Source organism: Notolepis coatsorum (genome assembly GCF_963971535.1).
Source record: "Notolepis coatsorum genome assembly, chromosome: 5".
Lineage (NCBI taxonomy): Eukaryota > Metazoa > Chordata > Actinopteri > Aulopiformes > Paralepididae > Notolepis > Notolepis coatsorum.
In genome coordinates this window covers 59798705-59816328 of record NC_140169.1, presented here as the reverse complement: position 1 = coordinate 59816328, position 17624 = coordinate 59798705, and the positions used below count along the sequence as shown (strand labels likewise).

The window sequence follows — 17624 nt, the reverse complement described above, 5'->3', positions numbered from 1 at the left end:
CACATCTAACTACAGTCTTCTCAGATGGTCCCTGGGATAAAATCCTATCACTATGCACCAATATGGTGGTTCTTGACATGCTGAGACTAGAGAACCACTGTACATTTACAGTGTAAACCAACAAGCCTGGCTATAACATCTCCACTCCAATAGGTGTCACTGTAGCACTCATTATTGGATTCCATTTTCAACACAACTCAAGCATGTGATGGGACCTATGGATGGGACTTGTCTTGTAGTGTTTCTCTGTATCCAGTAGAAGAATGGTAAACACCATGCAGGACACACATCTCAGCCATCACACAACTGAAGAGTGGACATTGTAACTGGAGACACAGAGGACCTTGCTGACGGATGCTGGTGGTGGCCACAGATCTCCTAGTCAACATGTTATCATTTTTGTAGGTTCTATTGATGTTTTCCTTGTTAGGTTATGGTTAGGCTATGGACAAGGAGTGTTAAGGTTAGGTTATGGACAAGGAGTGTTAAGGTTAGGTTATGGACAAGGAGTGTTAAGGTTAGGCTATTGTTAGATCCTGATCAAACTGGCCAGTATCACGTCTTCGTCTGTTTGGCTCTCCATCCAATTCCTCTGCGTTGTGTCATTTTAATGGTCCTGACGTCTCTGACACTGGCTGATAAGATCCTTATCTCTCCCCGTTAGTACAATCCGCAAACCATAATAATTATCCACCTCCGTAAGAATTCGACACTTCGACAACGTGAAATACCTTACAAGGAAAAGCGTGGTTTATTTGATAAACAGAAACCTCAGCTCAGATGTTAACAGATGTTATTGTCCTTGAAAAGTCTATTCTAATGATCTTTCGATGTGTTCGTCTATCGTCCTTTTGTTATTCAGTCCAATAGTGTTCAGGCCTGGTCGTCAGCCTAACCCTCCTCGCGTTAGCCGAAGCTAATGATGATGTGGCATTCTTCCTCCCCCCCCCCCTCTCGATGAGAGGAGAGAGTGTCTTCTGTGTGATCTCAGTCCTACTCGCTCTTGGTCTGCCTTACACCTGGAAACACCGTTCGACTTATAGATCTTCGTCGTAACAATGACGGCCCACCCCTTTTCTGGTTGTCATGTGCCGCGCTGTCATGACAACCGCGTTTAACCTTTACACACATTTCAAAACGTTTCTCTACTGTTTCATTAAAGATGTACCTCTCTCCCTCCTGCTCTGGGCCTACAGTACACTCGCTCTTATCAATGTTTTGTTACAAGGAATTCAAAACATTCTCTTGCTGGCAGTGTGCCTCACAACAATCACCCTGCTCTACTGAACCACCGTCTCCTGCATGCACTTCGACCTCTCTGACCCGGCACCGTTTTAGCTGTGGTCATCTCCCCCCAATCTATACATCACATACATTGAAAAAGCACCCCAAATCCTTCATTCCCCCCTTTGATTCTTAATCAACCTTCAGAATCAACAGACTCCTTGGTTTTTCAATTAATTATACCCAAAAATAGACTCATAACAATTCGGGCCCCGCCGTCTGCTGTTTTCCTTTTGTTTTCCATTACCCGCATCACACCCAAACCAGAAAGGATAAACAACGGTCATGGAGGAGAGAGAGAGAGAGAGACAGAGAAAAACACAGATTGCAACTTTTCAGACGACACACCTAAACCCTTCGGCCCACCTATTAGGTACCCCACGTCCAAATCAGAGCGCTCCCTTCCCTCTTACAGTACACCTCCCATCTTGGGCCGGTCCCGTCTTCTAGGGCAAGGGCCCCTTTCAGTGACGGCTCCTTTCCTGAGCTGGTCCCCCTCCCAGGGCGCGGTCCCCTAGGCAAAAATGTCTCCCCTGGTCTGCTACTGCTCAGTGTCTCTGGCTGTCCTCTCCACATCTGCTCCTCCACCGCCGCCGTCTCCTCTCTCTCGTCGTGGATGATCTGTGTACCAGGCTGCGGTGCCTGGCCCCTGCTGCTTCCTCCTCCTCCAGTCTGTCTCCTGGTCGTCTCCACCGCTGTCGGTGTCTCCCCCCGCTGAAAGCAGACACACAACACCGGCAGTCGTCTGAACATTCGACTTCCCTTGTTTTGCTATTAGTCTACCACCTTCTCCACACCTATTCTCCATCTTACAGGGCGGTTCCCTGTTTGTTGTCTTCTGGCGTGACACTTGCAACTAAACCGATTCCCACTTTTCGACGCTGGCTATCTTCATCCCAGTTTGACCCCCAGCGCGCGCCAGTTCTTCTGGTGACGTGTCTTCAAGACACTGCCTATTAGGTGTGAGAAAGCCCCACTAGAATTCAAACTCCCTCTTTATTCCATAATTAACCCATTCAAATAACTGCACCTCCTCTCTGTGCAATTATTATTTAATACATTGTATGATTAAACTCTATTTAATTAACCTGTATATCTATATTATTATTATAATAGATCCACTCTCTGTGCTGCAGTAGATTCTCTAACTTGACTCACTCCCCCACTCCGCCACTAGATGGTAGTACAGACTTATATCTAAATATTCCCCTATGGGTAATGAAAACTCCCCTGCACTACCCCCCCTCCGCCACTAGGTGGCGACCTACTCCTCCTCTATGGTGTTTTAGTTGACGTGTCACTTCCTGGTTCTTATCTGTTGTTATCTCCTCGTGGTGCTCACGGCAATTTTGTCTCGGTGCAAATGGCTACTCTCTCAAACAAACGGCCTCTGCCCTTCCTTCCAAGGCCTAAAAACACAGCTGTTTTTCCTCTCTTTCCTATCCATTATCAGGGGACGCTTTCTCAGACTAATACTCTTGCCTGATCGGACATAATACACACTGGTACAATCTCCTTTCGACTTTCCTTCTGTTATGAAAACAGTCCCGCCATTAACAATTTTTCGATCTGGTTCAAGCGTCCCCCCCCCCCTTTCCTCATCTCGCATTTACCCTCCTTAAACCAAAACTGTGCAGCCTGCCTCGTTTGCTTTCATTCTCTGTAGATAACACCCTCGATTTTCACCATGGCTCTCTGCTCATATTATTACAGCTGGCTTCTCTGTCGCTACTTATTTACGGGATGCACTATCTGTTCGTTTTTATTTGGCTTAAAAGATCAAAACAACCGTGTGCACAGTGAACTCACATTTTTTATCGGAGCGCTGTTTCTCCTACAGCGCTGGTTCGCCTCCTGACCGCTCGACTCGCCGCTCTCTCCCAGGGCTGGCCGGCCTTGCTCGATCATGATTCTCCCACACACGATGACTGTTGTCCACTGTCGTCCCATTATTGAAAAAGTCTTTTTCCGTTGTTCTTATCTCTCGGCAACCAACTGTTCCCGTTGTTTTTATCTCTTGCAAATCCGGCTGTCATCGGCAACCAACTGTTCCCGCTGTTTTTGTCTCTTGCAAATCCGGCTGTCATCGGCAACCAACTGTTAGATCCTGATCAAACTGGCCAGTATCACGTCTTCGTCTGTTTGGCTCTCCATCCAATTCCTCTGCGTTGTGTCATTTTAATGGTCCTGACGTCTCTGACACTGGCTGATAAGATCCTTATCTCTCCCCGTTAGTACAATCCGCAAACCATAATAATTCTCCACCTCCGTAAGAATTCGACACTTCGACAACGTGAAACACCTTACAAGGAAAAGCGTGGTTTATTTGATAAACAGAAACCTCAGCTCAGATGTTAACAGATGTTATTGTCCTTGAAAAGTCTATTCTAATGATCTTTCGGTGTGTTCGTCTATCGTCCTTTTGTTATTCAGTCCAATAGTGTTCAGGCCTGGTCGTCAGCCTAACTCTCCTCGCGTTAGCCGAAGCTAATGATGATGTGGCATTCTTCCTCCCCCCCCCCCCCTCTCGATGAGGAGAGAGTGTCTTCTGTGTGATCTCAGTCCTACTCGCTCTTGGTCTGCCTTACACCCGGAAACACCGTTCGACTTATACTGGGCCTACAGTACACTCGCTCTTATCAATGTTTTGTTACAAGGAATTCAAAACATTCTCTCGCTGGCAGTGTGCCTCACAACAATCACCCTGCTCTACTGAACCACCGTCTCCTGCTTCCACCGTCAGCATGCACTTCGACCTCTCTGACCCGGCACCGTTTTAGCTGTGGTCATCTCCCCCCAATCTATACATCACATACATTGAAAAAGCACCCCAAATCCTTCACTATGGACAATGAGTGTTAAGGTTAGGCTATGGACAATGAGTGTTAAGGTTAGGCTATGGACATGGAGTGTATAGTGGCAATTTACAAAAAAAATTATAATTCTTACTTGCCACTTCCACTCCGGGAATAGCATAGTCTACGTGCACATAATAAATAGTTTGATCCATCCGTTTGGCTGTATACAATGAATCCATCATTTATTTCTGATCTGCATAACAAACAAAACTCTCATAATTATCTCATAATGCAGTAGAAAAACGGTTTGCTTTGCCGGTCCTCCTCTCCCTCTCCCACTCAGGTAGGTCTCTTAACACATTGACCGCCGGGGATTAGCCTCATCCTTAGCAGCTGATGCCAGCACTGTAAACAGTGCGAGTCCCTCACCTTGTTTACAGGGCTATAATTATTTAAATAGTATAGCTATATATGCAATACTATGGCCCATTTGACATCGTGTATCTATAATATTTTTTCCAGGTATATTTCAGGCCTGTTATATGTTAACTAATTGGAGGGTGACGGGTGAAAGCAGAGAGGGAGGGGTAACTAGTACCAGGAGGTGGTCCCCCGTGTTCACGTTGGACCAGTGATGGTCGGTTGCAGAGCTGGTTGATTGTGTTGATTGATTGATTGATTGAAAACTTTATTAACAGATTGCAGAATGGGTACAATACAGTACAGCTCAATACACACAATTGTTAAGGGGATGCAGACCAGAGAAAGACTTTCGTCTTGTTTACATCAGGGTCCCCCATTTTCAATTCATTAGGACATATATGACATACATGACATACAGATAGTCAGTACTGCTACATCTATACATTTATGACATACCAGATTTGCAAATACAGTACTGTTTGTGATACAGAAGGAGTCAGGAAAAGGGAGTATATACATTTGACGTAGAAACTGTACATTGGAGGAGGTTGGGTGGGGGGGGGTTGGGTACACTGGGATATTGACAACCATACTGGGTAATCTACATTGGAGGTGGGGGGGGGGGGGGGCACACTGTATATACAAGCAAAACTGTACATTGAGGGGGGGGGGGGAGACACTGTACAAACAAACAAAATTGTACATTGGACTATTGACAAAACCATACTAGGTAAATGACTGTACATTGGAGGGGGTTGGGTTAGGATATTTACAGGGGCCAGTGTTGAATTGCAGTCTCCCGTAGGTGTCCCTTGAGAGAGGTTTTGAAAGTGGGTAGTGATCCACATTCCTTTGCAGCTTTGGGTAGGGCGTTCCACATTGATGTGGCATAATTGCGAAACGTGTTTAGTCCCTTATTTGAGCCGAATCTGCGTTTAACATGATTTGTGGAGCTCCCTCTGGTGTTGTGATCGTGGTATTCACTGATCTTTGGGAAGTATTTTGACATGTACATGGGTACCTTGGTCGTGTAGTGTATCTTGTAGACCAGGCCCATTGCAAGTTGCTGTACTCTGTCGTCTACTCTAAGCCATCCTAGGTTGTCAAAGTGGGCAGGGGTGAGGTGGGTTCTAGGAGTAAGGTCAAGCAGTAGTCTGACCAGTTTGTTTTGAGATGTTTGTAATTTTGTTTTTAGCGCCTTTGAGGTGCTTTGGTACCATGAGGTGCAAGCATAGTCATAGTACCCCTGAATGAGTGCTCCTGCCAGAGTCTTCAGGGTATTCTTGTTTACCAGAGAGGAGATCCGGTACAAGAATCGAGTTCGTTGGTTGACTTTTTTTATTACATTGGATGCCATTTTGTCACAGGAGAGATTAGCCTCTAGGATGGAACCCAGGTAGGTAATTTCATCTTTTCTTGTGACAATATTGTCACCCACTGTAACTGAGAAGCCGTCGGTCTTGCTGAGTTTGTTATTTGAACCGAAGAGAATGGACTCTGTTTTGCCCATGTGTAATGATAGTTTGTTATCAGCGAGCCATATGCAGATTCTACCTAGTTCCGAGCTGAGGGTTTTTTCAACCTGTAACTTGTTCTTGTCAGAGACCAGCAGGGCTGAGTCGTCCGCAAACAGGAACAAGTTGCAGTCACAAGCTGACGACATGTCATTTGCATAAATTAGGAACAGTAGCGGTCCTAGTATGCTTCCTTGTGGAACACCACAGCTCACTGTGAGGGGGGGGGGATAGGGTACCGTTTACCTCCACCATCTGTTCCCTCCCCTCAAGGTAGGATTGCATCCAGCTCACTGATAGACTATCAAAACCAATTGCTTTTAGCTTGTCAATCAGAATGGAGTGATTGACCGTGTCAAAGGCCTTTTGTAGGTCCAGCATGACCATGCCGCAGTATTTGCCTGCGTCCACCTCTTGTTTGATGTGGTCATTCAAATAGAGAAGGCATGTGTCAGTGGAGTGGGATGTTCTGAAGCCAGATTGGAATTCGTAGATTAGATTTTTTTCCGCTAGGTACTTTTCGACCTGTTCGTAGACTATTTTTTCCATGACTTTCGAGATGGAGGTGAGAATAGAAACAGGGCGGTAGTTGCCTGGGTCTAATTTGCTGCCCTTTTTGTGCAGAGGGGTGTGCATTGTTTGGTGTACAGTGTCTCTTGTAGAGGGTGTTAGCGTGCCGTGGTTAGTGGTGTGCTCTAAAGCTAGTTTATTAGGCTTAATAAAATAAAGAAATAATAGACTTTGGTCTCATTATTTATGCTAACCATCCAATAAAGATTGCCCCAGGTTGTGCATTTGATTATTTAAGGGGAGACACTACAGGTGAATAGGGTAAAAAAATTAACTAATAGATATCACAATGAAAATTCCCCAGTTGATTACTTATATTAAGACAAGACTTTTTTGTATTACAAGTTTTCTGAAATTGTATGTTTAAATATGCAAATGAGGCATTATCTACTTAAATATGCACTAATTTGCATATAATTCCAGGACAGAAATCTGAACATTGGATAAAGCCATTTTCAAAATTATAGTTTCATTTGGTTGACATATTAGAGCCAAAGGTTATTACAGAGGGGATTTTGGATATCTCTTTTTATCACTCCATAAATCAGAAAATACTCCATTCAGTCCATTTTTATGGTAAAATTCCATATTTCGCCATGTTTTTAGGAATAAAATGTGATATAAATCTGGGTATGAATGCGATATCAACAAACCCTTCTGTAAATACCTTCTGTTACAAAGGATCAGATTAAACCGAATATATATATTTATTGATTGATATATATTGCATAGTATTTGTATATCGTTTGATATCCCTTGTATATTCCTTGTACATATACACGGAATATCCCTTTAGCCTAGACCAGACCATAATATTTCATTCTCCTATTGGACAGCGGTCCACAGGCGCCAGAGCCATGCCTCCAGAGTCAGGTTCAAGGCCACCGTCAAGACATGTCTGTACATGCCCGGCCTTGCCCAGGAATACGAGACAGAAATGAGGTTGGCACTAGTTTGTTCGCCGTGCATATAAATATGGCGCAGGTGAATACAGAAGTAGAGTTACCCAATAAGTTGAAGCCTCACCCACGATACTCCGTGCGGTGAAGTATGGCCTGTTTGGCCCCAAATAGAGCATTGAGACCGCGTGCGAATTAATAACTGAATTGTCAGAGTTTGGCGCTATACCGTCGAGTGCGACATATTTCTATTAAGTCAGTAATAGTCTATTTGTGTATAGTGTATCGTGCGGCTAAAGTTCTACAGTGACCAGCATCACCAACGCTTCCTCGTACCAGCTAGAGTGCTTATCCAGGCTGGGCTGCTTTCATGGCGCTTTCACCCGAGGAGACCTAGACGAGAACCGTGTGGACATGTACACTGGATTAATCTACCCGACGACTACATAGCCCTTTGCGGCTGGATTATATTTGTTTTGGTCCTGTGATTTATGGAGCGGAGAATCGCCGACGCCTACACGTGTGGGATTTACCCTGTGAGGACCACGTCGAGTCTGCGCCTCAGAGAGCCTGAGGCCGGCTAGCTTTCTTCACTGTGGAGCTACAGTCTACGGAGAACAGCTGTATTCGTCTGTGGATCAAGAGACTATTGCACCGTCTCCTGTACTTGGAGTCTCCTTAGTCATCGTTGACCAGACTCTCTACTACCGACAGATCCTCTACCCCTGCTGGCTTACAACCGGGGGGACCCTTCCAGTATCTCCCGCTATATATTACTAGTGTACCATAGATATAATTCCCTAAGATTCAGGTTGTATAATTACCTCCTGCGTAACCAGAGAATGGACATTCATTATTGATTTGCCTACGCACATTCCTTTGCCTTATAAGCGCATCCAAAGTATAATAGAGAAGTATATTATGTACCTTTTGCTGCAATAAATACTTGATTATACCTTTGTGTGGAACCGATTTCTTGTGGGAAGTGTTCATCATATTTATATATCATGTACTGTATGGCCAGTAATTAAAGTACATAAAGCGGTAGTGGTTTAATGATACCATACTTATCAATACAGTCAGGGAATTGTACCCCTCAGTTACACCTTCAGAACATAGATATGAATAGAACTGGAAGTTTTGGTGTATGTGAGTGCTACTGAAGTGGAGATTTCTGGCTCAGAGTATGAGGAAAAACTCTTAAAACTCATTTTTGGGAAAACGCCTTCAAAGTTCTGTATTGTAAAATGCCATACTTTTTTTTTGAAACAGATATTTACAAACACAATATCTAATCAAACCATTAGTAATAGACAACCTAAACACATGCCTGATAACTGAATAATAATAATAATGATGTTATTGAACTGAACATAACTACACACAGGCTACAAACAGTGTAGTACAGTGTAGTACCCCCTAATAGGCACAAAATATTTAAATAGATATCACTATGAAACTTTCCCAGTTTGTTATGTACATATAAACTAAGAAAAAATATATTGCAAGTTTTCTGAAATGTATGTTTATATATGCAAATGAGGCACTTCCCCATTAAATATGTGCACATGTATGGATGCAATAAGGCAAAATGAAGTAAAATAAACAACTAAATGTGTGTTATTGACGTTTTATTGTCATTAGTTTCATAGAAGACATGTTTAGGAAGCAAAATATAACAAAATCTCAAAATCAACAAAAAAAGTATATTTGCCTATTCACCTGCAGTGTCTCGCCTTAAGGGCTTTGACAAACAGCAGCTTCCCCTGCTAACTATAGCAGTTTCTCCTGCTTGTGGTGTAACCCACTTTCTATTACAATATTATCCCAAATCAGCATACCGTTTCCATTTGCTTCATTGATTATGCCAATAAAAAGAGATGCCTGGTCTGATTTTGGTGGTAGTCAGATTAAATCGATTCTTAGACAGTTTTCTAGATACAAGCGTTAAGGTCAGAGAGGCCAGTGACTAAATGTAATGATGTAGTAATCCTATCTGGCTTGTTACTAAACACTAGGTCAATTTGGGTCTTATCCTAGTTGGCCATTTAATCATCTGAACAAAATCGAATTTAGTTTGTTTGAGGGCTTTTCTACCACGTTTATCTTCCCAGTTTATGTTGAAATCTCCCATCAAAAGTACTTCTTTATTAAAGTTGAACTCTCTAAGTATGGTGTTCAGCTGGTCAGAAAATATAGCTTTGGAGTCTGGTGGTCGGTACAGCCCTAGGAGGGTAAAGGACATTTGGGGAGACACTCTAATTCCTTATCTGAAAAGTGGATCTGGGTAGAGTGGATGTTCTCTTTAACATAAAACAGCACACCTCCCCATCTCCCTTCAGGTCGCTCTAAATATATTACAGCCAGGTACAGTCAGAGCAGCAGCTGGGGAGTTATCATGAAGCCAGGTTTCAGAGAAAAATAAAGAATCCAAATTTGATTCTAAGAGTAGTTGTTTAATCTGTTCACTTTTAGGGGTGATACTGCGTATGTTTAGGTGTCCCCCTTGAACCGCTATTTTCAAAAAAATGATCATTGTTGCATTCAGAAGATGAAGCCTATCATACAAAATAGGTTCAAATGTAATATTTAATTTTCACTTGATACAGTTGACATCTGAGATCTCAATTCACACCTTTCCACTTATCTTGACGCTTATAATTCATCCATATTATTAGCTAATCATACATTCAAATGAGAATATTTCAAAGTTGGGATCAATTCACTTTTTAATTCAAGATGTCAATTTTATTTTAAGTATTTTACAAGTTGTCATGAAAAGGTTTTACTATCAATTCAGGACAATATGTGTGCCATTAGTTAAAATCACTAGTGTCCACATAAAAACATGAGTCCATACCAGAAGCAGTTTCCCCCTCCAGTGTGTACACCACATGTTTGTTAACTAGCTTGGCTTTTGGCTGGTCACCCCATACTGAGGTCAGAAAGTTCCTATGATCCCAGTATGTAAAACACTAGAACAATGTGTGTTCACTCTTATACCAATGACATATTGTCCCAGGAACATCCACACCGTCTGTCTTACTCCTCAGAGCGACAGAAACACAACTGTTGTTGTCAATGAAAACTGTGTCTATGCTAGAACTGCTTCTCTCTCACAGAGGCTTCTGTGCTGCAGGTCAAAGGCTCTTGGAAGTCGTTTTTAATTTAAAAAGAACGGTTGAATATTACTACCACTATTATTCTTGATTGTTGATGGACTGATAATGCTGCAGTGGTGAATCCTCCTGGAAGCCAAGCTTCCCCATTATTAAAATATGAAATATGAAAGAAGAAAAAAATTAAATAAAAATAATAATTTTTTTTTATATAGTTTACAATAATAATAAAAAATCATTATTTTTCATCTGTGTTATAATTTTAATTTTTTTTATAAATGTCTCCTTCTTCTCCTTCTCACTAACACACTGTCAGACTCACTGAGCAGAGGCAGTCACTCTGTGCTCACTGCAGCAGAGGAGGCAGAGGGGAGGTGTCTTTCTCTAGCATCCACCATGTGATTCATGCTTGTGGAGTCCAAAACCAATAATAGCCAATAAGATTCGAGCTAGGCAAAGCGCTTCCCACACCTTAAAACGCCCTGGAGGTGGGGCAGCTCCAGAACGTTTCCACCGATTGACCAATCAAATCACATTAAAAGCTAAACGTGACGACGTCATCGCCTCGGTGAAACTGCGTTGGGGAAAATATACATGCCTCACGGCCATGTTCGAATCAAAACAACAATACGATGGAACCCAGGAGATAGCTAGCTAACGTTATGGGAGTCTTAATGTCTAAACAAACAGCATTGTTTGATTGATTGAAATTCGGATTCCTCTCTCGGATTAATTCATTGAGACCTGAAATTCGCTCAGCTGCAGAAGAGTTTAGTAAGTAAAGTTTATTTATATAGCACTTTTCACAGAGACAACTCACAAAGTGCTTTACATACAGCAGAAATAAAATAAAAAGCAAGAACCATTCAAGAGATAAGACAGAACAAAACACAATGAATCAGAGAAACAAAACAAAAAAGACATTCTATACCTGAAGGAGAAGCTCAAACATTACCCAAAGGCCTGTTTAAAAGGTAATGTTTTTAGTTGATTTTAAAAAATTTCAACAGACGCTACAGCTCTTAGGCCACGAGGAAGGGCATTCCAGAGTCTAGGCGCTACAGACTGAAAGGCTCCGTCACCTTTGGTGATCAGCCTGGTGCGCGGAATGACCAACAGATCCTGGTCAGCTGTCCTCAGGGTCCTGCTGGGCACATATGGTTCCGGCAGGTCAGTTAAATATTCTGGTGCCTGGCCGTGCAGAGCTCTGAAAGTGAGCACCAGGACTTTGAGATTAATTCTAAAATGTATAGGAAGCCAGTTTAGGAGAATACCCGAATACCCACAGGACTTGGAGAACTTTGTGATTGTGGACGTTGCTTTACTTTACTTTGCAGCGTCAGCTGCAACAATGGTGACTGTGTGAGTACCTAATAACCTAATAACTTTTCATAAGTGATGCCGCTGTGTGTGTGTGTGTGTGTGGGGAGCCATACTGTATATTCTGCTGTGTCATATGCGGTGTTATTGTGTTGATGGGGCGGCGCCGACTCGCCGAGTCATACTGTACTGCTTGTTTGATACATGTATGTTCTGCCATGTCAGCAATATCTTGCAAGACGCTGAGAAACGCTCCGACGGCGACATCAGGCCATATCTCTATCCATCTCTCTCTCTCTGATTCATAATCAAACCAGACCTCCTGCAGGCAACCACTGTGTGTGTGTAATATTCAGAAAGAGAGGGAGAGAGAGAGCGAGCGAGGGAGGGAGAAATATATTATATATATTATTTGGCTTAAATATGAAACAAATTCTACAGTCCCCTCCCCATCATATGTATATACTCTGTCAGGATCTATGGGTAACAGTACTGTATATTTGAATATCGTATATGTCACAAATGTAACAGTACTAAATACCTGATTGATTGAAAAGTTTATTAACAGATTGCAGAATGGGTACAGTACAGTACAGCTCAATACATACAATTGTTAAGGGGATGCAGACCAGAGAAAGACTTTCATCTTGTTTACATCAGGGTCCCCCCTGTATGTCATGTATGTCCCTATGCCATAAATGTCATGTATGTTGTGTATGTCCCTATGCCATAAATGTCATGATGTCTTGTATGTCATAAATGTCACTATGAATTGAAAATGGGGGACCCTGATGTAAACAAGACAAACGTCTTTCTCTGGTCTGCATCCCCTTCTAAAATTGTGTGTATTGAGCCGTACTGTATTGTACCCATTCTGCAATCTGTTAAAAAAAATTAAAAATAAAGTTTGACTGGCCGCCGAGCAATATTGTAGTGTACATGGTGACTGCTTGACTTAAATACTTAAATATATAAAAAAAAAGAAAATAAATGTAATACTTTATTTTGGCATCCCCTGTTATTTTACCCACATGACGCCACTGTAATGCTGTAAAGCTGTAATGACGTACTGAAGTGTTTTCCACACTGGGCCGCGTGAATACTTTCGGCAACCAACATGCCCTTCCGCGTTGCTCTGATTGGTCGAGCGCGCGCATGCGCATGAGCCGCGACGCGCTCCTCAGCCAGAAGGAATACTAAGCTCCGTTTAACGCAATTTATACAAATGGAAGTATTGATTACGCTGTAACGAATCATTAAAAAAATACGCCCCCTAAACTGGAATATGTTGTTTCTTTACACATATGTTGGATTATGTAATTGGTTTGTCATGACAAACCAATAAAAAATCACGAATTAACCGGTGGCCACAATAACAGTCGCTGAGCTCATCATAGTGTCCGCTGGACGAAGCCAGAGACGGTCTTATTATGGGGCTTATGCCGAGAAGCAGTAACACAACAGTGAACACATAGTTAAGTACGACTGACAGATGCATTGCAACTATGTGTTCACTGTTGTGTTACTGCTTCTCGGCATAAGCCCCATAATAAGACCGTCTCTGGCTTCGTCCAGCGGACACCATGATGCGCTCAGCGATGCCGCTCACAGCAGCATACTCTCCCCGCTGTTGAAAGCCTTATCGCAGCACGGAGGGTCGTGGACCCGCAACGCAGCCGCGAAGCCGGCGATGAAGCCGCAGTCGCGCGATTTTTTATTGGTTTGTCATGACAAACCAATTACATAATCCAACATATGTGTAAAGAAACAACATATTCCAGTTAACGGTATATTTTTTTTATGATTTGTTACGGTATAAATTAGCTTAACTGGAGCTTAGTATTGCTGCCTGGCTGAGAGCCTTGTCGCGGCTCATGCTGCCTGGCTGCCGAAAGTATTCACGCCACTGGGCCACACATTCATTATGAGTGGAACTCTTCTAACACTGGCTCCAGCAGTAGGGTTCATCTCCTCTAATGTGCAGGTGAATAGACAGGTTTGACATTCCCCTGAATCTTCTCTCCCAAGTGAATTTTCTCATGTTTTCGCAAAGATCCTAATCTACTGAATCTCTCATCACACAGACCACAATGATGTGGCTTCTCTCTTGTGTGAATTCTCTGGTGTGATTTCAGAGTCGACAGATGACTAAAGCTCTTCTCACACTGGTCACAGAAGTAGGGCTTCCATCCTGTGTGAATTATCTGGTGTGATTTCATTGTAGACAGATGACTAAAGCTCTTCTCACACTGGTCACATGAGTAGGGCTTCTCTCCTGTGTGAATTCTCTGGTGTGTTTTCAGATTAGACAGTTGACTAAAGCTCTTCTCACACTGGTCACAGAAGTAGGGCTTCCATCCTGTGTGAATTATCTGGTGTGATTTCAGAGTAGACGGTTGCCTAAAGCTCTTCTCACACTGGTCACAGGAGTAGGGCTTCTCTCCTGTGTGAATTGTCTGGTGTGTTTTCAGAGTAGACAGTTGACTAAAGCTCTTCTCACACTGGTCACAGGAATAGGGCTTCTCTCCTGTGTGAATTATCTGGTGTAATTTCAGACTACTCGATTCACTAAATCTCTTCCCACACTGGTCACAGGAGTAGGGCTTCTCTCCGGTGTGAATTCTCTGGTGTGATTTCAGATCATGTTTAAGTCTAAAGCTCGTCCCACACTGGTCACAGGAGTAGGGCTTCTCTCCTGTGTGAATTATCTGGTGTGATTTCAGATTAGACAGTAGACTAAAGCTCTTTCCACACTGGTCACAGGAGTAGGGCTTTTCTCCTGTGTGAATTATCTGGTGTCTTTGCAGATGAGACGGTCGACTAAAGCTCTTCTCACACTGGTCACAGGAGTAGGGTTTCTTTCCTGTGTGAATGCGTTGGTGTTTATCGAGATTCATCTTTGAACTGAAGCTTTTTCCACACTGGTCACAGGAGTAGGGCTTCTCTCCTTGTGTGAATGTGCTGGTGTTTATTGAGGTTGCTCTTTGAACTGAAGCTTTTTCCACACTGGTCACAGCAGAGACCTTTTCTTCCATCCAAGCCTCTTGGTTTCTTCCCAGGCCTGACAGGACAGCTATCTGGATGGAGAAGAGTGTCAGAGGAAGGAGAGATTTGGTGATTTATTCAGCTTTAATTTCCATGTAAGAGGTTTATAATGGTACCAGCGTTTCCGTTAGCCGGTAATTACCGGTATTTGACCGGCAAAATCTGTTGAAGTCCGACATATTTAATCTCTCCGGTCTTAATGTCCGGTGAAAATAATTCCCTGAGTCTAAGCACAATTTGATTATTTGAATTGTATTAAAATAGGCTAAAATTAAATAGCCTATGCGATGAACGAAACAATCATTACATTTGTTTCATCGTTGCTTCTAATAATGACAACGACGTTGTCAGCGAGAGCTTAGTGCTGGGTGTGCGAACTTTTGTGAAGCTGCAGAGCCGGAGCAGCAGCAGCACAATGCAGTACTCCAGCAGTACTCCAATTCAGCCATTTTCAATTCAATGTTGGGTGGGGGGCGCTGCTGTGCGGTCCCCAGAAAAGAGCCAATAACAGCTGAATCTGCTGCTCTGCATCGACATACTCTCGCAAATAAGTCATTGGGAGGTGGAGAGAGAGAGAGTCGTCACGCAAACCCACGATAATGTTGCCGTCTCTCTCTGCCAAATTTCTCAGTTCTTCGCTTGATATAATTAATACAAATGTCCAATATAACGGAATTCGTTTGTTATAATCACATTTTTATGAGCTGACTGTTGTTTATTAATGTCGGGCGACTGCCCACAGACACCTATTTGATTTAAAGTCGGCAGCAGCACGAGTCTCTGGACTTATTTTATTTGGAATATAATGACTTTATACGCAAAAGTAGCCTAGTTTTAAGTAAAAATATTATAAATCTACATGCCTGATGATGTCATTCTTTTGTTTTGTTGTCATTCTTTTGCCTATCAATTGTTTTTAAGCTCAATAAACTCTGACCGGAATTTCTCTCATTTGACCGGTAGATTGAAATCTACCGGACACTGAGGCCGGCAACAATTTTTTCTAACGGAAACCCTGAATGGTACGTAGCTGGGTTTTGCATAGTTTAAGAACACAGTGTAGTCCAGAGTCGTCTACAGTTGTAGACTTAAACCACTTTGTTTCAAGCACCAGTTAGTCAACAGTTTCTGGAGCAGGAGTGGTTACATCATGGCTATGGTTAAGGTCGGTTTAAATTTAGTCCGGGACAAAAGCCCCTTTAGTCTCAGGTTATGACAGATTTAAGTGTCACCTTATGGATCAAACCTTATATCACGCAATGGGAAATTTCATATCTCAGTAACAATATAAACTCCTCAAAAAAGTTTCAGAAACGTTATTTCGGTTGATTATTCCTCTCCTTTAATAATACCATAATACCAATAATACCAAACGGGCCTTGCAGGGGATTTTGGTAAATTATTTTGGGCCGCACAATCCTTACAAGTTGTACCTCGTTGTAAAGGTGACTAATCAGCCTTTCCAAAGATATAAAATACAACACCAATTGGTATTATTAAAGGGGAGGAATAATCAACCGAAATAACGTTTCCGAACTTCTTTTGAGTTTATATCGCAATATAGTACAATTTCTGTAAATTGGATGAAACATTCGTCTACAAAATAACCACATAATCCATGACTACTTTTTAATAATCATGAGTGTAAACTAAATAAAAATTAAGGCACTTTGTCTTTTCTCCTTTTATTTGGAAGCAACGTATGTCAGAACCATAAATGTTGGTGACAGGTATAGACAAGACGGTTGTTATGGTCACGTCATTCACAAATGGGTCACGTGGTGTAGTAGTATGAGTAAAAGTCAGCTGTTCACCGGCGGGTTTCAGGTATTGAAATGATGAGGGAGTGAACGGGGAAGTCATACTTTGCTAACCGCACGTTACACAATATCAAATCAAGCTGTGATTTGCTTTTAATGACGTTACTATATCAACTGCTTTTAATCACAATAAAGTAACCAAACGCAGTATCCTGGAGCAGTGATTTCATGACAATCGGCGCGTCTGGCAGGTAGAATTATTTCCCCGGTTTAGTCTCTCGGTGACTCCATAAATGTTTGGATAGTCGCCATACATTTGTTAGCAAATAGTGACACTGAATGAAGGATTGGAGCCACGAAAGGTCCCGACAAGTCAGACATTATTGGCCGCGGAACTATGGAATGATCGCACGCACGCGCGCACAAAGGACCGGACCGAGCCAGTGCCTATCAACGGATTTGCGGTAATGTAACCCGACCCGTTGCGTTCTGCTGTGGACCCATGTTGGTTCGTTTGGAACAATTTTGAGCTGGTTCTACCGCTGAGTGGATGTTGTTATGCTGAACACGCTGTGGATGTGTGTGCGCGGCCCGTCGGACCAAGCTTGTATCATGTGTGTGTCAACAAACAATTAACGTGCGCTGCAGTGCGCTGCAGTGCACTGCTCTCTTGCTGTGGCTGATATATGTGCGGGCTTTGCAAATGCATTGAATATTGGAATTGGATTCTCATGGTGATAACTTTCTTGTGCATTCAAAATGAGTGGTTCAAATGTTGGGAAACAGGACAAAGAAAAGAGAAAAATAACTCTCACTGCAAAAGTTCTGGCAAATAAAGTCGAATCACTCCAAAAGAAACACAAAGGGAAAGTGGAGGAAATAAAACATCTGA

The 17624-nt window shown here is 42.6% G+C and overlaps 1 protein-coding gene across 3 annotated transcripts in view; it reads right to left on the bottom strand.

Annotated features, from left to right (window-relative positions):
• LOC311228564 (uncharacterized protein) overlaps positions 1 to 17624 on the bottom strand; it is a 62391-nt gene that overhangs the window by 31831 nt on the left and 12936 nt on the right. For 2 of the 3 annotated variants that reach the window (XM_084314471.1, XM_084314472.1), the window contains one exon: positions 13467 to 15004. The exons of the other annotated variant lie outside the window; for it this stretch is intronic. In XM_084314471.1, coding sequence (XP_084170597.1) covers positions 13901 to 14962 — 1062 coding nt within the window. In that variant the 5' untranslated portion in view covers positions 14963 to 15004 and the 3' untranslated portion in view covers positions 13467 to 13900. Of the gene's footprint in view, positions 1 to 13466; positions 15005 to 17624 lie in introns of those variants that run through there. 3 annotated transcript variants of the gene reach the window in all.